Raw genomic sequence first — 17,057 nt, 5'->3', positions numbered from 1 at the left:
CCATTAACCAATTGTCTGGTAGCGTTGGGAACGTGTTTCTCCTATTTTCCGTCTCCTCTTTGCATTTTGACAGAGATTAATCAGATTTTTGTTTTTTGTGTTTTTCTGTTCTGTTTCTCAACAGAGAGGATGTCTCAGTGGAGGTTTCTTTGACGTTTTAATGGCATGTAATATTGTCCATGTACAACGAATGCTAATTTATGATTTTTCACTGAAAAATGTGCCTTCGATTATCTTTTCGTCACTCTTTTGCTTTGCTGGTTTCTAAAATAAGAAGCTTTTCTTGCATATGAATGACTTCTTTATGGACCGTAAGTCCAATGATTTCTATCACATGACATAGAGACTTTTGCGTGACAGTCAAATGAGTTTTCTGCTGAATATGTGGATATGCACAGAAACGCTGCACTCTGCAGCTTTCCCTGCTGCAGTAGAGAGTAGCTCTGTGTTTGTGTGCAGCAGGGTTGGGAGCACAGGCTGACTGGAAGGTAGATGCTTTGTGCCTCATTAGCTGTGATTTGTGATTAGAGTGTGGGAAGCCCTCAGATAAATAGCTGGCTATCATATCCTTGGGGGGGTGTAATCATATGTAATCCTCTGGATGAGCTGTGACCTGTTTGGAGAGGACGATCAATGGCGTCCTCACCAAACATCCAATCAATTACCATCTTTAATAAAGTATCATTCATCTTTATTAACACCAATTAACACCATAGTGTATTACTTATGGAGTAAAGCCAAACAGAGTTACTCGGAAGAGGAGAAGTCCCCCCCCCCCCCCCCCCCAAACACAGCACTGAGATGACACACACACACTTCCCTCTATCATCAAGTCTCCTCCTTCTCTTTGCCCTTCTTTCTCATGTTTGCCTCAGCTTTTCCCAGACAATTCATCGTGCATTCGGATGATACAAATCACATGTGAAAGTGCCTAGAGCAGAGGATGGCGTGAAGTCCTGAGTGTTTAGAAGGTGGGTTTAACACCGGGGCTTTCATGGATCAAATCTAACAAATGAAAATGTGTCAGTTTCCATGTTTGATTGGCAAATGTGATCAATTCACCCCTGAGGTATCTACTTAAAATGTGAAAACCATTTTAAAACACCAAACCTAAAGGGTGCAAATTACTAATGCAGAGTGTCAAAAGATCAATGTGGAAAACAATAGTGAACAACAAGAAGAAGGAGACACAAACAGTGGCTCTGAAGATATTTATACTTACAGTATAGTCCCAGGGCTTGGCAAGCAGAGAAGGAAAAGAGAAAACACAGTAATTACGAATGAGAGGGAGAGTTTGGCAGGAGCATAAACAGACACAGTGGCTGGAAACTTCATGACAGAAGAAAAGAGGAAAGACCAGCGGAGTTTCTACTGCAGCGTTAATCGGCTCATGGGAAACCAGAGAGGCAGAGTATGACTCAACATGTCGACACTAAAACATCTGTTTAAAATCACAGCTACAGGGATGCAAGAGGAGAGAGGAAAAAGAAAAACAGTGAGACAAAACAAAAACAAAAACCGAGGATCTTAGAGCGGCTTCACTCAGAGCTACATGTATGAGAAAACAGCAAACCACTGAGCAAACATGAGGCAAGACATCAACAGCAATCCCCAAAGAAAACTTACGTATTATTCCTCAGAGGAAGAGCAGCCTTATTGTTCATGCTTTATTTCCCAAATGGTTCAAACTTGAGATGCTTGACAAGGATTTTTTAAACCATATGAAGTCTATCACATGCTGGAAAAATTGAGGATGTTACAAAGATTTATTACCATCATGATCTAATTGGGGAACGTATTTGATAACTTGGTTAAAAAGAGATGGATGCGGCTGTGTAAAGACAGCATCATCTGCATAAAAATGACACAGGTGAATAATTACAGTGAAACCCATGGCAGTAATAAGAAAGAACAACTTTGCAGATTATTAAAGGATATGTAAAAAATTAGCAGCCAGAAAAGTTGGGACAAAGGGTTCCTCTCTGCTTCGGATTTCTATGCTAATGTAAATACGAGCAGGGATTTGTTGGGGGAATTACAAACTCTGCGGAGCATCTGGAAAAGGGGGTTTTGTTTCGGCAGGCTGCTCTTTGCTTTACTATTAAACCTAATGGGAGGCCCGAGAACTAAAGGAAGCTTGATATGATGGAGGGTGATTAATGCAGGCTGGTTGTGTGTTTGTGCCGTCATACACAACAAAAGCACATGTGATGTATAGGCTTGCAAACTGGTGACCTACAGGCAGGAGCATGCCTGTGTGTTTGGGTCTGTCTCGCAGACAAACTGCTGCTGGAATAAATCAAGACCAATGATCTTTCTCTCCATGTCTCTTTCACCTTTTTACTCTTTCTTTCCTGCTCTCCTTTCACCACACACACATAAATAACGCACACAAATCCACAGGGAGCCCTCCTTGTTAGTTTGAATAATTATGGGATCAGAAACCCCTCAGACAGTAGAGGATTAAATACGTCCTCTAATGGCTCAGGAGGTTAATTTCTTGTCAGACGGAAACAATTCTGCCGTAGCTCTGTGATACAGAGAAAAGATGTTTGTGCATGTCTGTGTGAGTTTGTGTGGTTTGCTAAAGCCTCTATGAGCTTGCTTTTCATGAAAGAATTGTGACGTCAGCAGCGCAAGTAAGAGTTTTTAGGAGAATTCCTGCATTTCAAGAAGAAGGACAACAGAGGAAAGAAAGAGTTGTGCTGTGTAAACTCTTCATATAGGTGCTCTGCTTAACGATGACAGCTTGTTGTTTGCTCAGTGTCTGTCAGTACTTGCTGAGTTCATTGCTCCACATCCGTTTCACTGTTCAGTGAGGCCGAGGAGTCGGGTCAAGTGTGACAAACGGCTTCAGAGGAGAAGCCCTCAACTGTGACCGAGACGGCTGAAAAGCTGAGGCGTCATCACCAAACTTGTAAAAGTTTTACTTCCCTGGGAGTCGCAGTATCTGCGCTAAGGTTCCCAAATGTGAATGTTAAATGTGTGAATGAATCTAGTGTTTGATGTCCGAGTTTCACTTTCAGAAGTCCGACTTGTTTTTCGTAACATATGACTTCAAAGCTCGTTGGCTAAGGCTAAGGCTCAAATACATCCAGAGAGAGAGAGAGTCATCTTTAAGTCACGTGCAGGAAAGTGTTATTCTCATTTACTGGAGCATGGGTCAGTAGCTGTGTCCTCTCCCACGTCACACACTCCTTCTAGGCTGGTACTGAGTGTGTAGTGCTTCATTATTGTATCGCAGTGTCATGGCTTCATTTCAATATGCAGTCGCATTATTTAGAGCTCGACTGTCACATTACTTTTGACCCTCTTAAATGAGGGTAATTTACTTCAACAAACTGCGAGTAAATCCTTTCAGTAAACTTAGCGTAAGTGTATTGTTACGAACAGTTGGCAGTAGTAGAATGTTTCACACCTGGATTCACACGCTATAAATGTGTTTTCACATGCGTTTCTTACCGGCAGGGTTGGAGAAGTCCAGGACGCTCGTCGCCGGCTGCAGCAGGTCTGGGCTACTGGATGAGAGGTTGCCTGGAATGGGCATGATGGCCACGCTGTGACGACACTGCTTGGTGCCCACGATGCTGTCATCCTGAGACTGGCCCAAGCCACCGTCACTAGAGAGAAGATCGATGAAGGTGCAGTGGGTTGACGGGACGAAGGGGGGGATACGAAGGTAATAGTGGGGGAAGGGAAGGATATGAGAAATAAAAAAAAAAGTAGAGACAGAAAAGTCATGTTATGCCATCGAAGACAAACCCCATGAACTGAAAGGAACATCTAAGCTTTTATTTTGCAACAGTGGACATTTCTCTCAGCAGTTTTTTTCCTCCTTCCCTTTGTTATGAACTTAAAATGAGAGGACGTGAGTGATGACATTTACACTTAGAACATATTAAAATCCCAACTCGTAACACTGGAAAAATAACTGTGATTCGATCAAAATGTCCACTCTTGCACAGTGTCAACACACAATGTCAGTAACGTGTGTTTGGATTTTAAAATGCAGCACTGACATTCATCCATGAGGAGGTTTCCGTAATGGCAGGAGCTGTATTCATGGACACACACACACACACAGTCACTAACACGATGATACAGCGCGAGCACATAGGAGAGACACAAATGTTTTCCCATGACTTTACTGATGTTTTTATTCACACCGGGAGCTTACTTAGCTTATACTGTAAATACTGTACATCGGTGTGCAGTACACTCTAAATGGTTCTCTATCTGTACTCAGGGATGTTGTAATAGTCTCATTAGACTGAAAATCTGAATATATGTGGTGGAACTCTTTTATAAGAGAAACCCCAAAGAAGGTCTGGTATTGTGATAGTCCAAATGTGGTAATCTCAAAGTTTGGTAACATCTTCTTACAAAGTTGCTGCAACTCTAAAAAATGACTAAATATAAAAAAAATATGCTTGTCAACCAGCATCTTATCTAATAATATCAAATAAAGCACACTCCTCCAGTAACAGTTGCATCTGAAGTTTCCTGCTGCATATATACTTGTTACAGCTACCACTAGTGCTCATCATGAGGCTCGTCATGAGGCGCCCATTAACACAGCTACGATCATCCGTAACAAAGCCTCTCTAATCTATGATTCACCAGGAGACAGGAAACGCACTGGGGACAGAACAAAGACGGCGGGACGGTAAAACACAGGTACAGACAAATGAAGATCTGGCAAGAAAAGGAAAGCAAAGACACAGTGTGATGAAGAAAGCAGTAGAGAAACATTCAGGAGTTTAAGCAATCTGGGGATGTCAGGACTGAGACAGATAAGGGCAGCACGGAGGTCAAGACTACTCTGAAACATTGTTAGGTCCACGTTCATGTTCGGGTCGCTCCACAGATGCTTCACTGGGTTCAGGTTCTTCTGAAGGCACAGTTTAGGATTTTGTCTCGATGAAATATAAATCTTCCTCTCATCCTAAAACGGTTATTACTCAGGGAAATGTTACATTTTTCCAAGTCTCTCAGGCCCTGCTGCAAAAACACTATATTCCCACAACATGATGATGCCATCACCGTGTTTGACTGTAAGGATGATTTTACGGGGGATGTCTTCACACAAAGAACTCTGTCTGACCTTGTTATCATAAAGATCTAAGAAGTCTGTTTGTTGCTCCAGATTCTGTGCTTTGGGGGATGTGGAAACAACACACCTTTCCCTTTAAAGACTGCGGCTTCGTCTTCTCTCTGACGCAGACCATCTACTGTCAGGGCATATATACTGAATGTCACAAGCGGTGCTGATGTGTGTGTGTGTGGCTGTGTGCAGATGGATACAGAATCAGATAGTTGGAGGATGGGGAGTTACGCAAAAGGTCTTACCCAAACAGGCCCCTGAAGCAGTGGAGACAGACAGGAGAGAGACAACATTTAAAAGCGTGAAAAAGACAAAAATAAAAAACAAGAAAAAAAAACAGAAGCTCTGCTGAAGTGATTCAGTGATAAAGTGCAGCAGTGTGACAAAGCCGCCTTCTCACTCACTTCAAACAATACAAACATTTAAACTGACAGAATATAGTGTACAAGAGACAATGTCTTTGACACAGTGACAGAAGTACTGAAAAAAATAAGCAGACACAATGTGAGCAAGTGGTAGATTACACCAATTTCTTATCCCCATCTACAGAATCACACCTCTGTAGAACAGACATTAGCTATCGTTCGAATCATCTTAAAGGCTGCCTGTAATAAGACCTGCTGAACTAACATCTGAGTGTGTTTTTATGAAAGCGTACAGAGTCTACTGTGTTTTTCCACTCGTCTGCAAACAGGCGGCAGAACAGACAAAACTCTCCAAATTCATCGGTGCGTGAAAAAAAAGCCACGTTATGTTTTTGCCTTCAGCGTCTGATTTTAAGGTGTGAAAAGCTTTCCTTCAAAGTCCTCAATAACTCTTATATTCGGGTCATTTACTGTCGATTCACTTGTCACCAGGTGTAAAAAAATTAATTGTTGTTTTTGATCGGTTTTCTAATAATGTCTAATCAAAACAATCTGCGTTGAAAAATTCAGATTGCTGACAGCCTCCAGAGAATATCTTAAACATTATAATGAATGATATGAACAGGTCGGGACATTTTGCAGACAACAACCCTATTTCCACTGATGCCATCACAATTGAATGGGTTTGAGTCAACAACATCCAGTTTCCAAGACATAGGCGTGGCCCCATTCACGTCTCTTGCACTGTAGCCTTTTTTCACAATTTCATCCTAAAAAAACAGCCAAAACATTAGCTATGAATGGAGTTACTAGTTCAGAAATATTCTTCCTTTGACTATGTCTGCTCGTCAGGTGAAGCAGCATTTATACAGCAATTATGCATGTGGGGGTCCGGTAAGGCAACTGATAAGTTGCAACTGCATTGTAATGCCCATCAGTGGCCAGCACATGTATCTGTATCACAGTGAGGTCCATCATGGTCTCACTAAATCACTTAGAGCCCTGAGACAAACTGACTCCAAGTGAAAATCTCTGTCCAAGGCTTTGACTTTGTGGGATGTAAATCAGCTAGACTGGACAATACGGGATGAGCATAAAGGTAAATAAACATGTTATTTTGGAAGAAAAAAAAAATTGTTTATTGCCTTATCATATAAAACCCCAGTCTGAAGTTGTGTGCAATGTCATGCAAGAACAGAAAGAGGCTTATACACATGTATGCACACAAAAACAACACGTAGCTGGCAACACTGCAGCCCTTCCTCCCCCAGATATCATCATCCCATCTAAAAGGCATTTATGAAAGCTGACTGACCCTAATCATCTGTCTCACTTCTATTCTCATCTCAGTGCTTTCCATCAGCCACCAGTTCAAAGACTAGTTTGAAGGACAGAGCCATGAAAGTCCCTGTTGAGTTGATAAATAGATGGCAGTGGAGAGCCTGTGGAAGCAGTCGGATCAAACAGCAACGTGATCGTGTGTTAGGAAACTGAGGACATTCAGTTTTCATGCAAACTGTCTGGCTTTGTGGACACGATCAACACTGAGCTGGAAATGGAGACAAAAAAGGCAGAAAGCGCGATGACATGCATGACGGCGTGTGTGAGAGTGTGTGTGGGTTACACTGAATGAGTTAGCTCTGTAATTAACAGGGGGAGCACAGTGTCTGCTTTCTCTCCGGCACCGATGCGCTGTGGGCTTAAATGAGGCCCAGAGAGGCATGAAATGATGAAATGAAATCAAGTCTGTATCGCCACGTTATGGGTGGAATATTGAATGTGAAGTTTATCCAGATTGCTACCAGTACAATGACTGGTTAGGGATGACACTGGCAATGATTATATGATGATGACGATGAAGGGCCTGGATCTACATCGCATTGGCTCTGAGAAAACGGCAGAGTAGAAAGATTGAGAGTGAAAAAGTGCTAAATAAAAAAACACATTTCAACGGCAAAGTTTGTTTACCCATAGCATAAGATGGACTGCAAACCAGCATTTTCCAATAAAACACAGGTGGATGTTAGTTACAGAGAAGTTGAATCATTTCCTACTGAAAACACTAAAAAAATAGGGCAAAATTTACCCGTCTATCATTTTCTGAGGTGTTTGGTCCAATCACACTGCAGCAAGTTAGGTTTTTTTAACTCATGCTAGAAATATTTTCTAAAACTAAAAAACAAAAGGAGGATCCAATCAGAAAGACACTTAAGATGTTTTACTCTCGGGTAGAACCGCCTGAGATCACTTTCTCTTAAAACTCTCCTTTTGCTTTTCCTGACTCACGTCAGTGTCAAATCTCTTAATAATTACTATAACTGATACCATCATTAAAACATCCTCTCCCCATTCTCTTCCGTCATCATCAAAGTTTCAGTTAACAATCGTTTCATTCATCATCAGTGAAGCCATTTTCACATCCGGCTGCATACCTGAAGGGTTTAGGTGGCAGAATACTGAAGCGCGTCTTCTCCAGCATCTTCCTGATCTTGTTTCTTCCTCCTGACACGGTGTTGGCCTTCATTTTCCGCGTGCTCTTGTGGTCTGTAGGGAACTCCATGTCTCCTGGAAGGTCGGCGATAGAGAAGCGGTTGCCTTTTTTCTCCTGGATCTTGGGGATGTGTGGGCCGCCGTTCTTCTTCTCGTGCACGATCCTGCTCAGGAGCTCTTTGAAGACTGGACGGATGGAGGGAGATATTTAGCTCTGATGTCTTAAATGTAGTCGTTGTCGGGTATTATCTTTATACTGTAAAAATCTCGGTCGACAAGCACTTCAATCCGACTCACAAGTTTACTTACCAAATATGTTGGTTTTGACAGTGAGGGCGAGGTGTGTGTTATTTCTCAGGATGTCTACAGCTTTGGAGAAGGAGATGTTCTCAAAGTTCTGACCATTGATCTCCATGATCTAAAACACAACAGATTAAATAAGAAGCTTATAACAGGTGCCGCAGACTCATTGTTTTTGTTAAGAATTGGTCTGGAGTTAAGCAGCGCCCTCTGATATGAACCAGCTGGATTTTCCTTTATTGAGATATGAAACACATTAATGTTCAGGGTTGCACATGATGTTATTCTTAAATCTCTTGACTCAGCTTATCTCAGCAAAGAAGTTCAGTTAATGCTTAAGAGGTAAGTGTGTGAGTCAAGTCCTTTTTAAATAACACAAAACAGGGAAGTGTGTGTTTCAGTAATAGCTTGTCATTTCATTTCACCTTTAGAGGAGATTAATCTGTTTAGGCAGAAGGAAAATGTGCAATTTCAGGTAATATATAGTGAAAAACCAGCTAAATGTAAATGTTGAAGACTCATAGTGGTTAAACAGGGAACCTAATGGCGAATAAGGAGTTATTTAACTTCTTATTCAATGTGACACGCTCAGCACAGGACTAAAAGGATTCAGCCGTGATTCAAGGTGGCAACCCGAAGTGGTCAACGAAACAATCAGCTGTGTGATAACCAGCCAGGGTAAACAGACATGACAACAAATGAAGATGGAGAAACAGCATCCTTTTAAACCTGCGGTTCTCTGTGCACGAGACCTTCTACTTTCACATCTCTGCACAGTGAGTCACAGGTCAAACATGGTAACCAGCAGCCACATCTGCGCTTTGCACTGGGTCACACTCAGATTGTTGGCCTGCTGTTTTTTGGCCTGCCAAAGTGTTCTAACTCTCTGATCCTGTGTTCTGACGCTGAGAGAACCGTACATGAAAAGAGCTGTAACCTTCTCTGATTTCCATTTCAACAGTAAATTCTCCCCAGTCCAGCTTTTATCAATTAACAGTTTTCTTTGCCCTCTTACAGCCAACATCCCAACCTTCAGGCTACAGCTAACAATATCAAACCTTTGGTTGGTTATCTGGTGAATGATCAGATAAATGTATTGTTTTCACATTATTTCTTAATACAGTGAAGCTCATAATACTGAGAAGAGATTCATTACACCATGTCTCACTGTAGCCAGGCAAAGAAAGATAACCTGCCTCTCAGAGAGGTGGAACTATTTTCTTCCACTGTGCACACATTTAATTTTGACGTAATTTGTCCTGTTAACATGTTACACAGATCGTGCACACACTTAAAGCTTAAATAACTTCCACTCCATTTACTGGTCCAACGAGGTCAGAATATTTATGGAGACATTGTACTCTACAACTGTAGTTTAACCACACTGTCATCTGAGATGCTCCAAATAAAACTGCTGACTCTGCAACCACTGAAAGGTTCAGGTCATAAGAGGGCACAACCAAAAAGAGGTAAAAGGTTTACTTTCTGCTTCTTTGTGTAACTTCTGACCACCTGATAACAAGCTGATCTGCATCATACATCCTACTGCAACTAATATTTGGTTCTGTAACATCATAAGATCATTGCTACCTTCATCTAAAGAGCGGCTGGATGCTGGTTGGACTCCTCAATTAGGAGGGATACAACTTAACTAAACTACTACATAGTTACAGCTATGTAACATTATGCTATGACTGTTAAAATAACACTAGATGAGAAAAAAGGAAGCACTGTTTTTATTTTTTAGAAGACTAAGTAAAGTAATAAAGCTCTTTAGAAAAGAACTGAGGTATAATATCCTACAGCTTTGTATGCGCCGTGACATCACGTTGTCTCACCTGATCTCCTCGCTTGAGTCCGGACTCTGCAGCTTTGCTTCCTTCTTCCACCGACTCCACAAAGATGCCAAATCCTCTCTCGCTGCCCCCCTGCACGCTGAAGTAGAGAGGCGACTCCCTGGACGCCTTTTGCAGGGTGAGCTGTCTCCACTTTGCTTTGGCTGCACAAGCAATGTTCAGCAGCCTCAAATGGCCCTTCATTTTCTGACGAGGAGGGAAAAATTCAAAAATTAACTTGAGGACAGTTTAACTAAAATGTGCTCTCGTGCCTTTATACCCGTGTAGTTTTAGATGAAAACAAACATTGAAATTAATTCTTGAAATTTATGAACATGCTGTTAAAAACAACAGTTTTTAAGAAGGTGACACAACTATGGAAATGTTGAGATGAGTGTTGGCTTGTTTTTTTTAATATGCCACTGAAGTCAACCTTGGGAGGAATCAGGATACAAATGATAAACATATAATTCATGCAGACATCCGCTGATATGCAGAGATTAAACAGTCAAAGCGGACAGTATGAAATGGGGATCATAGAGAGCCGAGTGAAAAACACCAAGAGGAAGCAGAAATGAAGGTTAAACGTAGGATTTGGCCTTACTGTAGCTTCTAGATGTTTCTCAAAATCCTCCAGGAAGCGCGTCATAGCCTGGTCACCCTCAAAGTCATTGAAGTGGTTGTTGACCCACAACAAGACTATTCTTGTTACCTGTGAGGGGAAAAACAATGTCTTTATTCAGACAACAGAGCATACAGAGTTCCTGTAACAAATTTAAACCTGACGCTTTTCTGCACAACCTACTTTGATAAGAGCTTTGTTAAGAGCTCTTGAGTGTCGATAATGCTGGTTGTGGATCACAGGTTTTACTCAACTGCAGCTCATTAATGTTTGGGAGTTACTAAAGGGCACAGTGGCATGCTAAAGGCTTTTTTTATTAAACATATCAATTCATTTTAATGAGGACAAGTAATGCAAGTGTCACTCTAGCAGAACAACATTCCAGAGGTTAGGTTTTGTTTGTATTCCAATAATAAATGTATTTGTATTCATTTTCTGGAGAGAAAAAAAAAGGCAACAAGCTAGTAACATAAGATAACAGCAGGAGGGTTATTCAGTGACCTGCAGCCCGACTGCAGAGAAATGTTTAAACCACTTACGGCTGACTTATCAGTTTTGTGTCACAAATAATTAGAAGAAAAAACACAAATCTAAACTGACTGGTAAACAATGATGTGGGAGAGAACATCGTTCTCACCTTTACAGTCAGACTAGCAACACATCAACACACATCTTTTCCCCTCCTCTTTCCACATTCTATCACTTTCTTCATGTGTACTCTGCACATGATTAGATCCTGATTAAGGACGTGGAAGATTATGAGCCTGAATGACAACAACATAAAAACTATTGACAGTACAAGACTAATCTAAGGTTAAAGCAGTTATGGACAACGGGAGCATCAGACCTGAACCAATCGCTACTTGGCTCAAACACAGCTGAGCTTGCTGAACTTGTATTGATCGAATGTGAGCAGCAAAACATGAATATCCATCAACATACCTGAATACGAAAGGAGAGCCGATGAAGGAGAGCATAAAGATCATCACTTAGTGTAACTGTTTAATGGCGTTGATGAAAATACAGGCTTATCATCCATATGCTATGGATGGATATGCTTATCATCCATTTTAATGTTTTCAAACACAGATTTCCTAAATTCACCAAACTAGACTTCTTGCCCGGCCAAAATTCCCCTCGCAAAGACAGACATACACGTCACTGTGCACACGCACACACTGACCGTGTCTCGAAGGCAGTCCACCTTGAACCACTCCAGAAGTTTCTTGCCAACCTCCATTGGATTCGACAGGAAGGTCCTGTAGGTGAGGAGGAAGTCCTCGATGTAGGTGGGGTCCACCACTGATGGCTCCTCCACCAAGTGCATGATCAGACGCTCCGGGGTTCCCTTGGGTCAAAAACAAACACACACATAAGCATACACACACACTGAAGACACTGCACACTCCGAAGGAAGCAGACATAAAAGCACCTGCAGACTGAATACATTACATCAACATTAATCAGAAAAGTGACAAGGACATTCTATTAAGATGCAGTTACCGAACTGAGCTGTCAGTCACCCATTAAGAAATCACACACACACACACACACACGAGTAGGAGTAAAATACAGGAAACATTTGGGGCTGAATTGTTGACTTTAATGTCTAAAGGACTTTTATTCATAAGAAGAATTTAAGCCACATTAACTCTACTACTCCTTTTTCACCAAGTTTGTTAGCGTCACCAAAGCAGAGGGAAACGACTCATTTTGACGGGGAACAGAAACTAGAAAGACAGCCACTTTTTGTCAGACACAAAAAGAACAAAGTCTGAAAAGAGAAGCGGAAATGCTAACACTTGTGAATTGACTCATCTCCACTGGATGTGTTTTAGAGCCAACAGCTCTCTTCTGAGCGGCAGCCAAGAGAATCACTCAGGTCCATTATCCGATCAATACCTGGCTGCCTCTGGAGCTTGAGCAAAAGGATCAAAAGGCTTTGGAAGGCTGCAATGTAGCATACAAGAAAATGCTCCGGCAAACACTAATAGTGCTAGTGGTGCCTCGTAACGATCAAGAAAGAACATTGAGCAGCTGTCCTGAGGTTTTTGCAAGAAGCCGTATTGCGAGGGAATGGTTGTGGTGGTCAGATCAATCAAAGGCATGCTGGGATGTAGGGCTGAACAGTAGAAAAAAAGCAAAGGGCAAAAACTTTGCCCTTTGAGTTTCTGATTTAGGAGCTTAGCTCAAGCTTGGGGTTAGATTAAACATGCTTATTAGCTTAACAATAGGCCTTCTGGGTGACTCGTCCTGTCTCATCCTGGTTGGGACATGTCTTTGAACAAGGTTAAATGTATTTCTGGACAACAGGAACACAAAAAACACAACTGTCTAACTTGACCTTGTTGTTAAACCTTGCACATGTTGCATCCAGCATTTACTAGTCTCAGTTTATTCACATTTTGCACTGACACTAATCATGTTTATCTTTACTGATCCTTGTCAGAGGTCAGGGTCACATACAACGGACAAAGCTTGTAGTCTCAAAAGGAATTCTAGTGGAGTCTTCCACTGAAACAATCACCAACCTTAATGACAATGTGGCCCTTCCTTGTCCCACTGCGGTCAAGCTCGCGGAGCTCCTTCACCATCACAATCTCCCCCTCCTCCTCCACCTTGTGCGTGTTCTTCTCCACATGGTTGAGGATGCGCCAGTAGTCCTCTTGAGCGATGCAGACGAACTGGTCGAGGATGACATGGGGACAGCGGGTGAACTTGTAGTAGAGCAAAACACTGCTCTGCACCACAGTCGGGTACTCAAACAACAGCAAAGAAGAAGCATGAGAGCGTGCTGAGAGAGACATGGAAGAGACGGACTGATGGAGGAAGGAATGTCTAACAGCACTTCTCTCTTAATGAAGTAAAACTGATGAAATAAGGCTAAATGTAAGAAGGAACGGAGGTCCGAAATCATTTCAGCTTGCCATTTTGCAGGGGCATCCTTAACGAACTGCTCTGTGAATCGCACTGAACAGAAAGTGCTAAGACATGGCCCTGTGGCTTGCTGAGCGTCTTATGTTTAAATAATCTGTTTCCGCATTTGTCTCACAAAGACCTACCTCTGCAACTTCCTGTGTATCTGAGGACAGGAAATTATGTGTGCAGTAGAGGAACTGGGCAGGGTGGACAAAAGGATCTACAAGTAAACGCTAGGCTTTAAAAAAAAAAAAAAGTTCACAGCTATAATAAGACTGTCTGTTAAAGAAAGCTGCATCTCTATAAGTGGAAAACACACTGCTGATTGACAGTGCATCATACAGGAAGGAAACACTGTTTTTGCCATGGTTGCAAACCTCTACTGTTTGGTCAAAAGAAGAAACGAAAAAAGAAACACCCAGCTCTGACATTTTAGCACTGTGACAGGTTTTGCTTGATAAACACTGCAAGGCTAAGCATAAAACACACACCTTCCCCATGTATGTGTACAGTAATCATAAAAACACTCAACAGTATCAGGTTATTTTTGATTTCAAAGCCAAGAAGTGTCAGACACCAAATGTTCTCTTCTAAACTACGACAACTGTTGTCACAGAGTGCTTCTGTTAACAGTTACCCTGCAGCTGTAGGTGACCATGCAGAAACAAGCGTTTCCTCTGTATTTATCGGCCCTCTTTACCTGGCAGTCGTCCCCTTTGGTGCGAACTTCTCCGATCATGTACTGTTTGTCCAGTGAGGGTGAGATGCCGAAACTGTTGCCCATACAAAGAGTCTCCGCTCGGCCTTCTGGATAGCTGATCTCAACCGCTCCATTCAGGATCACGTACCAGTGGTCCAGCTGGAGACGGGTGCACAGAGATGACAAAATGATGCGAGTCTGAAACTTTTTGGGGTTTTCAGTTGAGGTGGTTGTCTTGCTTTTTTCTCAACAGTTGATACACACATATACATTTTGTTTTGTACTGTTAAAACTACTATTATCAGGGTGAATCAAGCCAGAATAGAATATATAATCACTTGACTGTGGATCAGCGTCATCATTACCTGCATTCTTAAATCATTTGATTAACACAACTATAGAGCTGCACAAGAAAGAAATGGCAACATAATACTAACCTACATGTCAGATTTTGTGGGCACCATGGGCATTGTGTGAGGTGCGAGTATGTTAGTGAATAGGTATTGTTTCTCTGCAGGTGGCTTTTGAAAGAAAATACTGGCAGGGATAATATAACAAGCCATTCATTGCGAGTGGGAGCAGACGGATAGAGGCAGTGAACGAGCTCTCGGCTCCCTCCACAGCGATAACTGATATTTCCCTCTCATTGCCTTTTCATTCACTTTTTTACCTAGCAAATCCCCAATTCTCTTCTCAGCGCTTCTCACTTTCTCTCCCCATCAGTTCCAATATTTTTCCATTCCACCTGTGGTTCTCCTTATTCCTCAGCAGTGATGAAATGGTAATAGGTGAGGCGAGGAAACGTAATCAACTACACATAGGATATATTGTAAACAAAAGTACCCGAGGGGCAGTTTTTCTCAATTTTACATGAATAAAATGCTTCTTGTCGTACATAGCCTCAGGATTTGCTTCATGAATATTTAGAGCAGCCTGTGGATGTGGGTAAACAATTAGTTCTTAGAAATTCTATTACAGCCAGTGAAGAAGCGAGCAGGTTTCACTCTTCACTGTGACTCACTGCTGGCTCCCTGTTCTCTGCCTTTCAGTCCGCTCAAGCACTTTCCTGCATTTTTCTTTCTATTGGAGCACTTTAAGGCTCTTTATTTTCCTTTCCCTCCAACACTCACTTAGCCAAGTCATTCTGACTTCGAAAAGGAGATGAGTGCTTCCCTTTGACATTCAACTTGAGTCCAGAGAGACGCTGGAGTGGAGGAGAACTGCCAATCAATCGGCTTCACACAGACAGCATGGAGGCATATACACATGTGATGTCAGCAGCCTATCCATGTATCTTTTTTGTGTGTTTGGTTATGTTTACTTCCCATCTCTCCAGACTGTGGGCAGTTAGTTCATTGCCATTTATCGCCCTCTCAGTTGTAATGCTGCCTGTATGGAACCAAACAGCCAGGACACAGCTCCTTTTTTCAGGCATGTAACTTCCTTTATTAGCTATGCAGCTGCTCAAACGATTGGCAGGCCTTACTGCATGAAGCGTTTCAGCACACAGCAGCCTCTGTGTGTGAATCAGCTTTGGACAGCAAGGATGAGGAAACCACCATTAGCAGATGTGTGCATGCACTGCTTTAAATGTCCGTGCTTTCTTCTTTTCTATTAAACACACTTTTGCATTTATTCTACAACTTGAAGTTCTGAACTTAGAACCTGACTCCAGTCATACCTCTTGCTTGTCGTGCAGGATGACAGTGCCAGCCTGCTCCACCACCTCGAACACCATGACGCTGCACAAGTCCCTCCTCACAGACATGGTCATGTTGGCGAAAGCAGGCAGCTGGTGCATGAACTCGAGCAGTTGCTCTGTTTGGTACAAAAAAACAGAAACACAGAAATGCATTAAGAAATAGGAAGCAGACAGTAGGTGGGAAATGAAAGGGTTGGAGAAAAATATTGTTTCAATTTGTGCTCACAAAGCAACATGACTCAGATGATCATATGTCTGATCAACCCAACATGAAAGCATGGCATTACATACAGGCTGTGTTGGACAACAACGAGTGATCATCACGACTTGCTGAGATAACTGGGGGAGACTATTACTTTAAACTGGTCTGTGGACGTCCATGTGCTTTGGAAAAAAATGCAATGCATGCACACTACATTTACTTTGGTAAATTTTGGCCTCCAGATGACACGAATACGCCGCTCTGTTCCATAGACTAACAAAAAAAATGTGAACAATTTTTAGAGAAAACTGAGTGACAGTGTTTAACTCATCTGTATATTCACACATTTTACACAAGAAAAACAAATGTTGCACACTGATGCAGAAGTGGGATAGGCTCCAGCTTCCGGTAACCCTGAACTGTAAAAAGAGGGCGTAGAAAATGGATGGATGCACACCGACGTCTGCAGGAAAGACTTTAAGCGCTCACAACTGCAAAACCTTACGAATAGGAGTTGTCTTAGAAAACAGGAGCTCAAGACAGCATCTGAGTAAGATAGGATGGTGTGCGTAACCTCACCATGGCACCCCCCACTGTCACTTTGATGTCAAGAGATTATCGACAGCTCGTCTCATCTCAGTTCCATCTACAAACACTTGGATATGTTCAAATTAAATACTTCAGTGCTTAGCAAGAGATGAGGGACGCACAGTATCGCGTCTTCATCTCAAATGCCACTTTTGACAGTCCTCAAAATCAAACATGAAAAATAAAGACACAGCTCACGCTGCCTTCTTGATCAAAACATTTCTGCTGAG

General features: G+C 42.1%; 1 protein-coding gene across 10 annotated transcripts in view; it reads right to left on the bottom strand.

The window, feature by feature from the left end:
- The window catches only part of LOC140279964 (rap guanine nucleotide exchange factor 6-like), a 120,938-nt gene that overhangs the window by 22,222 nt on the left and 81,659 nt on the right, over window positions 1–17,057 (bottom strand). For all 10 annotated transcript variants that reach the window (XM_072375190.1, XM_072375191.1, XM_072375192.1 and 7 more), the window contains 9 exons: window positions 16,017–16,153; window positions 14,336–14,494; window positions 13,248–13,400; window positions 11,900–12,064; window positions 10,699–10,806; window positions 10,098–10,301; window positions 8,269–8,377; window positions 7,902–8,145; window positions 3,463–3,620 (listed from right to left, as the gene is read on the bottom strand). In XM_072375190.1, the coding sequence (XP_072231291.1) occupies window positions 3,463–3,620; window positions 7,902–8,145; window positions 8,269–8,377; window positions 10,098–10,301; window positions 10,699–10,806; window positions 11,900–12,064; window positions 13,248–13,400; window positions 14,336–14,494; window positions 16,017–16,153 (1,437 nt within the window). The remainder of the gene's footprint in view (window positions 1–3,462; window positions 3,621–7,901; window positions 8,146–8,268; window positions 8,378–10,097; window positions 10,302–10,698; window positions 10,807–11,899; window positions 12,065–13,247; window positions 13,401–14,335; window positions 14,495–16,016; window positions 16,154–17,057) is intronic.

The sequence above is a fragment of the Leuresthes tenuis genome, unplaced genomic scaffold (genome assembly GCF_036924035.1).
Source record: "Leuresthes tenuis unplaced genomic scaffold, fLeuTen1.0.hap1 SCAF_21, whole genome shotgun sequence".
Lineage (NCBI taxonomy): Eukaryota > Metazoa > Chordata > Actinopteri > Atheriniformes > Atherinopsidae > Leuresthes > Leuresthes tenuis.
The sequence above is the reverse complement of the archived record's forward strand: the minus strand, read 5'-3'. Positions and strand labels throughout refer to the sequence as shown.